The following is a 12,390-nucleotide window of genomic DNA, read 5'->3' as shown; positions in this document are numbered from 1 at the left end:
TTTCATGCAGTTGTGTATCCAGAAGATTGGAAGTTATGTCCAGAGTCCATCCATGGCCATCCATCTTCTTAATCTTCTCAAGGATAACTGGAGGTTACCAGCACCGCCTCAGTGTCCACCAAAGGTAAAAAAAATCAGGAATTCTCACTTTTTGCGGACCGTTTTGTAACGTGTTGTCGTGAAAATGCGGACTCAAAGGAAGACCATGAGGGTTTAGGGTGCCATTTGGGATAGGGCCAAAGCCTATATATAGAGGGTATGCATCGACGTCACTTTCCAGCCGGAACACGCCCACACAGCCGGGCTGGGTGGCAGAAGAGCTGCTGCGTGACTGCAGTTAACAGAGGAAAACACGAGTATAGAGCAAACAACTATCAGTTTAAACTAGGGCCGGGACTCGATTAAAAAAATTAAATCTAATTATTTGGAGGCTTTGTAATTAATTAATCGAAATTAATTGCATTTTAATTGCATATAAATATTTGACCTGGAACAATGAGAAGTAGCCCAATTTTTCACATGAATTTTTAGCATACCATTGAATAATGACTGAATACATAAGCTTAATCAACAAAATATTGTTTATTTATTTCAGTCCAGCAGACCAGTGCAATGTTTGCCATTAAGTGTAGCAAAAGCATATTTGTGATATTTGAGGCTCGATGTGCTGCGGTGATACGCTAATTCCTTGTTGTATAGCAGGGGTGTCCAATCCTGCTCCTGGAGGGCCACTGTTCTGCTGAGTTTAGCTCTAACCCCAATTAAACACGCCTGTACCAGCTCATTAAGGTCTTATTAGGCATACTAGAAACTTTAGCAGTGTATTGAGGCAAGCTGGAGCTAAACTCTGCAGGACGTCAGTGGACCTCCAGGACCGACTTTGGATACCCCTGTTGTATAGCTTGCACACAACCATGCTCTTGTCGACGCTTCCATCATTTCGTTTTTTAAAACTAAATTTCCCATCCTCCACGGGGCCAAGCAAAGCGGTCTCATCAGCTTCTTCGTTCATGTTCACTATGGTTTGTTGTTGTCATGGTTGTTGTCGTGACTCATGAGCGCTAGTTGGTGTTCCAGTATAATCGGTCCGTCAAAACTCATTCATTGAAAAACGTTCCTCGGGGCAAAAATAAGTGCGATTAATTTTTTATTTTTTTTTGCGTAATTAATTAACGCGTTAAAGTCCCGTAGTTAATTAATCTTAATTAACGCGTTAAAGTCCCGGCCCTAGTTTAAACTAAAATTTGGGCTCGATATAGTTTTCCTTACAACTTACCAAAGATTTAGTGATCCATGGATAATGACATGCAGCCAGGAATCGTGTTTTCCTGACATACTTGTGAGCCTGATTTCGACATGAATATTTATAACTGTGAGTCCTCACATTTTTCGATTGAATCCCGCATCTATATGCTGATGGGTCAGTGTATGGAAGCGTGTATGTAGTTGCTTGTCAAGAATGGAAAACAAAAGTATTATTTAAATTCTGAATATATTATGGACCTATTAATATTTTTTTATTATTATTATATCGCCTAGACATGAATGAAAATACAAGACTAAACATGACCCTGACACTAATGTAGTTAATAATAACAACTGAAACCTTATTGTAAAGTGTTACTGATATATATATATATTTTTTTTTACACAGGTGCACAGGATTATGATGCAGTGTTGGGAGTTCAACAGCGAGGACAGACCAAGCTTCGCCTCTCTACAGGACCTGATTGAAAATAGCCTGTTAGATGAGAGAGAGGGATGTAAGGGGTAAATTAGAGTTACCCTAAACTGATCTCTGTATTTTCAATATGTATATTTAATATATAAATTGGTAATTTTAGGGCATATATTCTTACAGTATCCTTTTAATATTTTTTTACATTTTAAATGAATGTTGAACTTCTGACCATAAAAGAGTTACAGTAGATCAGCTTGTATATTAGCAGTTTCCTGCACATTTAAAGAGCTATCACTACCACTTTCATATACCTTAATCATATTCCTTCATAAAATGCTTTGGATTTCCTCTGTCATCACAAAGATATAGTCATTGTTAAGGCATCACTTTTAGTTTTTGTGATTTTATTTTGCCATTGTATGCAGTGCAGTTCCAATCAAGTGCAGTAAAAAGGCAGGCTAGTTGTTCCAGTATATTTTGGCATTCGCATTAAAAGCCTAATCAAAACTGAAATAACCTGTCAGCACACATCAAATGAATATCATATATTTATTTTCATGTCTTTTAACTTTCCATTGAGTCCGTTAGAACGTTCCCTAAATCAAGCAGCAAGATTTTTTAACAAACAAGGTGTGGTTATCAGCAAAAATACAAGATCTTGACCAAAATTGATGCACCTCTTTATGGAAATAAATGTTGTGATTTATTTCAATAAATTTATGTTCAAGATCTTGTATTGAGAATGCAAGAGTTAAGAACTCTGTAAAGTCCCCTCCAGCACATCCTAAAGACTATCAGTGAATTTAAAGGGTCATGAAACCCCCCTGCTGCAGCGGTGTTTTTTCACACCTTCGATTTGAAAAAGCTTGTTAAAAGGGGAGTGGTCGACTGTGAAAAGGTGGGATGGTATTGCGTGGAAAGAGGGAATGGTTTGCATAAATAGGGGAGTGTCATATAGGTGCATTAAGATTAGCGATACCAACAGCAGCAGTTACAGCGGTTCTGAGACATGTTCTTGGTTCCCGTTGGCATTGTTTACCACAGTGACATTAAATGAGGGATGAGTACAGCGAATGAGAGAGCTATGAGTGGCGTGCAGCAGAGATTGCAAATCATTCAGCTCTTCAAACCAGCATAATTCAGTGAGAAATGAAAATAAATGTTATTCTGCATGACGAAATATTTTGCAAACGTGATAAAACTATATTTGTACAAATATGCACGCTGTTTGGCAAGATGAACAACGCGCCAACGTGATAAGAGAACGTGAACCACCCAACATGCGATGCGACAGAGATGTGTAATTCTAGATCGGGGTAAAAGCGAAGGGGTTTGAGGCTTCATAGTCTCGACCCCGCATCTGAAGCAGAGCGACGCGCGCTGGGTTGCCGTGACGATCCGCGCTGTCTATCACTCGGCAGCTAAATCTATATTTGTCCAAATATTAGGGCTGTAACGATATCCGTTATGAAATCGAAATCGCAATACGCAGGTCCACGAACCTGTATCGCGATGTGAGGAGGCAGAATTGCGACACACCCCTTCCAACTCCCAGAATTATCCTTCCTGTCCAGGTCCAACTTTTAAGTCAGCAGTATGGCAACATTTCAGCTACCCGGTGGAGAACAAGGATGGCAATCGTGTAGTTGACAAGACCCACACAATTTGCCGTAAGTGTTTCAAGAAACTTCCCCAACCGGCCGGCAACGTGGTGTGAGCGTGGCGTTTCTGTTGCGTCATCTGCGGGGCGGCTGCGTGGCGTTTTCTCTTTCTTTGCACACCAGAAGGGTGTCTGACGCGGCGCTTCTGTTGGTATTGATGTACAGGAGGCCCTATACTTCATGTTAAATATATATTGCCTATTGGTACCGCAAAGAAAATGTCGGCAGTAGCCTATTGACCATACAGATATATGGTATTGACGGCAAAATAGGCTACAGAATACTGTACAGAATAAAACTGTTTTGTCCCCCCCATATCGAGATTTGTATCGTACCGTGGGTCAAAAATCGTGATACGAACCGAATCGTGGGTTTGGTGTATCATTACAGCCCCACCAAATATGCACACTGTTTCATTAAGAGCCCGAACACATGCGGTTTAGTGCATGGCTGTGACCACAAATAAAACGGAGAGGACGTGGCTTTTGTTCATTAGCCTACAGATTACAGATTGGTTATTTTGCACTCCTGACATAGATAGTCAACGCTTGGAGGTTCGGCGTGCGATTCCTCAGGTGAATTTTACTTTACCGAGCCTTTGTAGCAAAGGCTTCCACAGACGGCGCCGGTTACAGCTCGCTCGGCGCCCTTTACGTTACTTCGTATCAGCACAACGCCTAGCTTTCCTCCGTGACTTTTCCGCACGCTGCTTCCAAAACTTCCCCACCATATCTCTACAATAATGATGGAAGACGAGCCTGACAGAAGTGACTGTCTCATGCATATTAACTAAATTATCTTGTATGCATACTACAGCCAGCGCAGGGATTGGACTGAATGAGCTTCATGTCATGAATATATATCGAGAATCGCTCGGAGCGGTCGACGTCAGCATGTGCCCAGCAGCCCATACTTGGGCCGAAAAGGCCATGCCGACGTCAGCATTTGTGACGTTGCTCCAACTAAGCTTTTCAAACTGGAAGACAGAAATCGCTCTGAAAAATGCAAAAATAACTATTTTCACATATGAATACCATTAATGAGTACCCTTAGTGTTTTCAATGATGTGCAGCTTATACATATCTGTTTACATCTCAAAAAAAGTGTTTTGGGGTTTCATGACCCTTTAAAAGGTCCTGTTCTTCGCGATTCCATCTTTCCAATCTTCCCGTTATGGTAAGAGGCGGGACCTTTCCGGGGAAAGTGTGCTAAGCTGCTGTCCAATCACAACACGGGAAGCGCTGGCCCAATCAGAACTCGTTACGTGTTTCTGAAGGAGGGACTTTATAGAACAAAGAAATCATCAGGCCGTTTTTAGGACAGAGAAAACAGCGCTGTACAGATAAGTAAATTGTGTGAAAAATACTTTGGTTTTTTTTACACGTGAAACATGAACTCATGTTATATTGCACACTGTAAACATAATCAAGGCTTCAAAAACACACGAAGAACGGGACCTTTAAGGTCTGAACTCAGAGGTGATTCTTCATGCTCCCTCCCAACCACTCTTTCACAGTTTGAGCCTGATGAATCTTGACATTATCATCCTGGAATATGGCCATGATGTGTCTTATACATGGTTGTAATATATATAATGCAATTTTTATACAAGTTAATATGATTCTTTAGTGCCTAAATGAAAACTTTGTAATATACTTTAATAAAAAAATTCTCATTATTATTGTAAGAAAACACTCATTTTACCCAAGGGGGTAGCACTCTGCAAGCGTTCCACCCATAGGGGCGGCCATTGCTAACCAAGCCATCACCTGCTGTTAGCATCCCATTGACTCCCATTCATTTTTGAGTCACTTTGACAGTGAATAACTTTACATCAGAGGCGTTTAAAGACTCCATTTGTCCATTGTTTATTTATAAAGAAACACGACAATGCATAAAAGTCTCCATTACCTTGTATCTTACACTATCGCCCCGTAGAAGCTCTTTTTGTAAAATTAGGCTAACAATTGCATCATAACCAACGCGACTCTGTCGCACAGTTGAGAAATTACCGTATAGACAGGAGGAGATGCTCAGAAACAATCTTTTACTGTCTATGAGACAGTCGGGGGGACGTGGAGACATAAAGTCCGATAAAGTCATGGGAGAAGAATGGGGAGAAGCCCATAGTGAGCCAAAAGCAACAGGACAAAACATTTAAACAACGTGATTCAGATTCAACTTTCCACAACTACTAGAAGATTTACAGCTGTCAGACAGGCTGCTCACATCACATCTACGTCGTCAAGCTCAGTCTGAGGCTGCGCAGTTCCTGAGTGCTTCTAATTTACTTAATTTTCCGCCGTTGAAGTCTATGGGATCGCTGTGTCCATTTCTTTTACTGTCTATGATTTTACCTGATCAAAAGCAGCTGTTTTCACCAAGCCATTTCGGTGCATACAGCTTTAAATGACAAATGACCGGCCCCTGTTTCATGAGTGTTGCCATTAACAACAGAGGTGAAAGAACTGCTACACGAGTCTCTGAGGACAGATCATAGACCGTAAAAAAGATCAACTCTATCCATTTTAACCGGAGTCGGACCGGGACAAGATCACATCGCCAACGAAATTTGACATTTAAGGCTAACGGGAAGTTTATGAATAGTTGGTTAACGTAATGTCACTTTGATCTATCTTTATGGACTGGCAGGGTAATGTTAGCGTGAATGCTATGTGTTTACTGATGTATAAGTTAGTTCATTGATGTTGTTACACCTAATGCCAATAAAAACTTTTTTTCTGTTAATGTCTGTTTGTCAGTGATGTGTAACGTTATCTATACATAGTAATAACTGTTACAACACGATTTATTTAGACAGTAACAAACACCGTTATAAACCATCTACATAATTAAGCTTAGTGTTGACTTACCGCATCCACGTTAACTTTAAAACCAGCGTACACAGTTTGTAATAACACAATAACTATAACGTGTTGTTCATTATAAACGTGGGATCATGAATTTTATTAACAACATCAAACATAGAAAGCATGCCGTAATTTAACGTTACCCTGTAAACTTTAGCTGCAGTTCATCATGAAGCTTTTTAACTTCTTGTGGAGGGGCAGCTTAAACACGAAGAGCTGGTACAGATCTTTATTTAGGAGCAGCTGAATTAAATGTTCGGATTTAGGAACATCAGAATGACTGCTGTGTTCATTATTACACCCAAGAACAGAACACTACAATCGCCCAGCGTCTCTACTTACAATGACGGACTGTAACGACCATAGATTTGAAACCTATATGATGTCTATGGTAACGACGACACTTGAGCTCAGGGCGGGTCTGAGATCAAACGCTGCTTGTCAATCAACAGTTGTGGGAGGGGTGTCCGATCATGTGACGTCACACATCGAACGGCTCGATTAGAGAGACGGGAAAACATATAAGGAGATAAAAAAAAAACACTTGATGGATTTTTCTCATAATAGGATGGTTGTGTACAGGCACTGCCAACACACATTTCCATACAATCAGCTTGTAAAAGTTGATGTACCATTATATGACCCCTTTAAGAAATTCAAAGCTACACACTCCATCAATTAAGGTTAGAAGAACTGTTCCCAAACATATAACATCCAAGAAACATTGTAATCACTGCAATATAAGGCTGTTCCGAATACCATTTTTTGAGCTTCGAAGCTTCAGTAGTAATCAACACCAAATATTTGAAGGGAGGAGGCTGAACATATTCTCTCTAATAAAGGCAGGAATCTCGAGAAGTGGCACGCCTCACACGAACAAGGATCATATCACCCTGTAGCCCAAGTTTCCCACTGAAGCTAACATGAACAGGGTTGCCAACTTTTAAGTTCAGGTTGGAGTGAGATTTTTTTGGGGCCGATTAGATACATGTATATTTATTAAAGAGCCATAAGGCACCTAATGGCATTAAAAATAAACATTAATATTGTTTAGCCACAAAATGATTCTAATTTGCCTCGTTGAATTGGAATTCTCTATTTTAACCTTAATTACTACACTAATTGTAATATAAATATTAGAAGAAATATATACAAATATTAGAAGAAAAATATTTTAAGTGGTTATTTATTGACAATAATTATTGCACAAATAGTATTTAGTACCAAAAGATCTCCTCAAAATATTAAAAAAATATAATTTGATGAGTATGAGTGTGACCAATTAGTAAGGAATACCTGATGGCTAAATACAAGAATAACATTAATGTTAACAATGTTGCATCTCTATCACTTTCCATAATAAAACGATCCTGTAAATATGGCTGACTTAATAATCAATACACACTAAACACTATGCTGTACTGTTTACCAAAACTTGCAGCAAACATCTATATAGTGAAACTGTTGTGTATCCGCTTAAGCAATTTAAATGCATTGGCACAGCGCTAGAAGTATTGAGCGCTCATGGGCCACGTGACCAGCGCGCACCGCAGGGAGACGAGAGCATGCAACTCTGCTTTTCAACGACTCTGGCCACATTAGCGCCAAACCCCTATTTATTGTTTGAATTTCATTAAAACACATTAAAAATGTTAAAGCTTAGCTTTGTTTAATATCAAACGCAGGTTTGGCAATTTGGCGTGAGATTGAGTTGGGCGGGGTGAGAGCGTGACACAGAGCCTGAAAGCGTGAGTCTCACGCCAGATGCGTGAGAGTTGGCAACCCTGCATGAACTAACCTGGTCTTACCAGACTCTTGTACAGTTCATTTGTACATAGTCCACTCTCATTGATACGCATTTACTTCCGCGACGGCGGGTACTCTGTTGAAGTTTAAAATTATTGGATCTGCCCTTAACAATTATTTTGTAATTCTTCCCAGTAAAGATAATTTGTAAACATAAATTTGTTTGTTCATGCAATATTGATAGTCGTATTTTGCTAATAAAAATATTCTTGTCACAGCAACTGAAACAACAATTACTGTTGTTGAGGTAATTCATTTTCATTCATGTTTTTTTAAAAACATTTTCTGTTTCCTGAATGCAAAATAGAGTCTAGTGACACTATCCTTCCTATAATTATTTTAGTGACTTTACATCTATTTACAAATGACAGAAATTGAGTTATTTTAATCTGTTTATTTAAGTTGTAAGCACATGCAAGTACATACATTTTAACAGAATGCAGTGAAATGTTATAGAATTCCTAAAGGGATAGTTCACCCAAAATTGCATAAAATTTTTTACCACACACAGGTTGTTCCAAACTTGCAAGTGTCTGTATGACACTTCTGTTATATTGAACACAAAGGAAGATATTTTGAAGAATGTTGGTAACCAGACAGTTGACGGCACCCATTGGCTTACATGGGGGGGGGGGGGGTACTATGTCCGGGGGGGGGGGGGGGGGGGGGGGGTTTGGGTACTATGTACAGGACAGTCAATGGCTACTGTCAACTGTCTGGTTACCAACATTCTTCTAAATATCTTCCTTTGTGTTTAACAGAATGCAGACACATGCAAGTCATGAACAATATGGGGTGAGTAAATGACAATTTGTTTCATTTTTGGCCAAATTTACCCTTTAATTAACACTTGTCCAAATTTGCTTAAAATATCTTTAGGACAAAGCAAAGAAAAACAGGTCACTCAATGCCAGATCCATAAATAATAAATATTCACACAAATGTTTACTTTTTTAAACAGTTTCACAATTTTAAGGTTTATCAATATGAGAGTGCAGTGTTTCATTGATAAAAGAGCTTGCAATCTGTAAACACCGCAGTTTTCATACAGTGTCTTTTGAGTAAAATTGTTCATTTAAACAGTCTGTACAAAACTTCAATGCTTGCTTTTTATTTTTAATGTCTCAAAAGTGAAATCTGAAACTTTTTTTAAAACATTAAAAGAACTGGAAACACTGGTCCAACTCTGCCTTACACACAACCACTTTTTTTTTTTTTTACAAAAAAATGGTTATTCAGTTGTTGTTTTCACTGAGAATAATGATTATATTGTTTGTTTGATGCTAATTACCCTAATGTAGATCCACGTGTGAGATGACAATAATAAATATTTGTGAATTTAATTAGCCAAACATTAAAACATTACCTTCTTATAATAGTGCTTTAGAATTATTAATATATAATATTGTATACTATATAATGAATTTAATTTAGTAATATTAACATATGCATAACTAGGCAACCTGTAACACGCATCTTTAGTGAAAGCAAACTATAATAATAATAATAATAATAATAATAAATTTTATTTATAATGCACTTTATATTAAACAAAATCTCAAAGTGCTACAGAATTTAAAAACAAAAACAAAACAATCAACAACAATAAATAAATAAAACCGAAAAATAAAATAAAATAAATTAAACAAGTAGCAAGTCAATTAAAAGTCAATTAAAAGCTCTGCTAAAAAGGTGGGTTTTAAGACCACGCTTAAAAGTATCTATAGTCTGTGGAGTCCGCAGGTGGTCAGGGAGAGCATTCCACAGACTGGGGGCTGCAGAGCAGAAGGCCCGATCCCCCATAGTACGGAGATTGGCTGTGGGAGTTTTGAGGCGATACAGCGAAACAGAGCGGAGGTTACGAGTGGCTGTTTGTGTGGTGAGGAGTTCCTTGAGATAGGAGGGAGCATCACCATGGATGCACTGGTGGGTAAGGAGAGAGATCTTGTACTCGATCCTGAACGACACAGGAAGCCAGTGGAGTGATTTTAGAATGGGGGTGATATGGTCGTATTTGCGCACCCTCATGAGGATCCTAGCAGCGCTGTTCTGAATACACTGCAGCCTCTGGAGATTTTTGCTAGGGATGCCAATAAGGAGCGCATTGCAGTAGTCCAGCCTGGAGGAGATAAAGGCATGGACAAGCTTCTCCGCATCAGCCAGTGATAGAATGGGACGAAGTTTGGCAATGTTTCTGAGGTGGAAGAAGGAGGTCTTACACAGGTGTTTGATGTGCGCTTCAAAAGTAAGCTGTGATTCCATTCTGACCCCCAGATTCGTGACTGAAGTGGAAAGAGGAATGACCTGATCAGAGAAAGCAATGCTGGTGATAACGGACTTCTGGACCTGAAGTGGAGTGCCGACTAGCATAGCTTCAGTTTTGGAGCTGTTTAGCTGCAGAAAGTTTTGCTTCATCCACGCCTTTATCTCATCCAGGCAAGTGATCAAAGTGGAAGGTGTGAGGTCAGCAGAGGGAGATGAACTTGTCCTAAAGTAAAGTTGAGTGTCATCAGCATAGCAGTGAAAAGAAATCCCATGCCGGTTGATGAGTCGGCCAAGGGGGAGCATGTAGAGTATGAACAGGGTGGGTCTGAGCACAGAGCCTTGAGGGACACCGCAGGTGACATTGTGTGACAGGGATGTAGCTTCTCCTAACGCAACATATTCAGTTCTCCCAGTGAGATAAGAAGAAAACCAGTTGTGGACCGAGTCAGAGAGACCAATGGTGGAATGTAAACGGTGAAGGAGGATGTTATGGTCAACTGTATCGAAAGCTGCAGTTAAGTCCAGGAGGATGAGAAGGGATGGGGAACCAGCATCTGCCGCCATCAAAAGATCGTTTGTGACCCTGACCAAAGCTGTTTCTGTGCTGTGTCCTGAGCGGAAACCAGACTGAAATTTCTCATAAAGATGGTTATGCTCCAAATGGACCTGAAGCTGTGCAGCAACAACTTTTAAAGTAACCCTGGAACTACTCCGGAGCAGGTTCTGTTCAGAGAGTGAGTTATGGCTATAGGCTACCCTAAAAGTTACGTCCGTTTTTGGAACAGAACTTTGACGTTACTACCCTTAAACGTATGGTATGTCACATAACCTGCTTTTTGGAATACCCTCCAGGTTTTGAAAGAGCGGTCTATTTATAATTTAAGTTTTTTCCTCTACAGTGGTTCGTTTATTTCCTCATCAGGGGGAGAGATGTTAGAGCAGCATACAGGGTGAGGAAGATTGTTTAAGCGTTTTTCGACATCAAATGTTAGGCTACTTGTGTCGACATTATCCGAAGAAGCTAATTAATGCTCAGGTAAGATAAAATTGTTTTATTTAAGAAGTTAATATCTTTAGATAAGTAAACAGTTTACTGTGGTAGGTAAAAACATAAATATTGTCATTTTAAATGAGTTTAAATGATTTTGATTTTTTACCGTTGCTCTTAGAAAATGAACCTAATGCGATGACAAGAAGTGCTGTTATGTATCTATAGGCTAGTCTACCAAGTTACATCTGAAGATTCTTGAGGCGGCTGGAAGGCGTTGTTAGGCACGATGCTTTTAGAAAAAGATTACCACACAATACAGATATTAAAGCCAAAATATATCAATGCTACTTTCATGAAATAAAAATCGAATGACTTCCTTCTACTGGAAAACACACACACACACACACACACACACACACACACACACACACACACACACACACACACACACACACACACACACACACACACACACACACACACACACACACTTTCATAATGGCCTAAAATATTAGCCTATTGTTCGTTTAAATATTGTTGCTCAATAAATAATATTTTATTTAAATACATTTAAAAAAATGATTTTCAACTTCAGTAAAAGTTACATTATTACGCCATGATTAAGATTTCTGAAATGGAAACTGGGGACATTTCCTATTTGAGTTCTCCTAAAATCTCATTTGTTAATCTCTATTAATTAAAAAACTGGGACAATTTTGGTTTTTAATTGTTGTGGGTTTCAAGCCTATTATTAACATTAATATTGGTTATGATTTAGTTTGATTATTAGGATTTTCGGTCTGGTTTTAATTCACTGCAGACGAAAAAAAAAAATCACACATTGAAAACTTTACAAAAATACATTACAAAAATAAAACAACATAAATATTATAATATAAATAGGCCTACAACTATTTAACAAATATTTGAACATTAATTTTCACAAGAGGGTTATAGGCCATAGCCCATTTTTACTTTTTAACTTCAAATGCTTTGTTCGCTACGTTTGTGCTTGAAAATTATATGGCTTACTTAATTAGGCTTGTTATTTTGCATTTTAGGCTTATTTTAAGCAGAAAGTATATGTATTCTGAAAATTTAGGCTATTGGTTGCAA

At 38.8% G+C, this 12,390-nt stretch overlaps 1 protein-coding gene across 3 annotated transcripts in view; it reads left to right on the top strand.

Moving 5' to 3' along the window:
• Positions 1-12,390, top strand: part of jak3 (Janus kinase 3 (a protein tyrosine kinase, leukocyte)) — an 87,678-nt gene that overhangs the window by 22,201 nt on the left and 53,087 nt on the right. For 2 of the 3 annotated variants that reach the window (XM_067414210.1, XM_067414211.1), the window contains exons 23-24: positions 11-124; positions 1,655-6,084. In XM_067414210.1, the coding sequence (XP_067270311.1) occupies positions 11-124; positions 1,655-1,774 (234 nt within the window). In that variant the 3' untranslated portion in view covers positions 1,775-6,084. Of the gene's footprint in view, positions 1-10; positions 125-1,654; positions 6,085-12,390 lie in introns of those variants that run through there. The other variant, XR_010897583.1, reaches the window with a different exon arrangement.

Source organism: Pseudorasbora parva, chromosome 13, assembly GCF_024679245.1.
Source record: "Pseudorasbora parva isolate DD20220531a chromosome 13, ASM2467924v1, whole genome shotgun sequence".
Taxonomy (NCBI): Eukaryota; Metazoa; Chordata; class Actinopteri; order Cypriniformes; family Gobionidae; genus Pseudorasbora; species Pseudorasbora parva.
The sequence above is the reverse complement of the archived record's forward strand: the minus strand, read 5'-3'. Positions and strand labels throughout refer to the sequence as shown.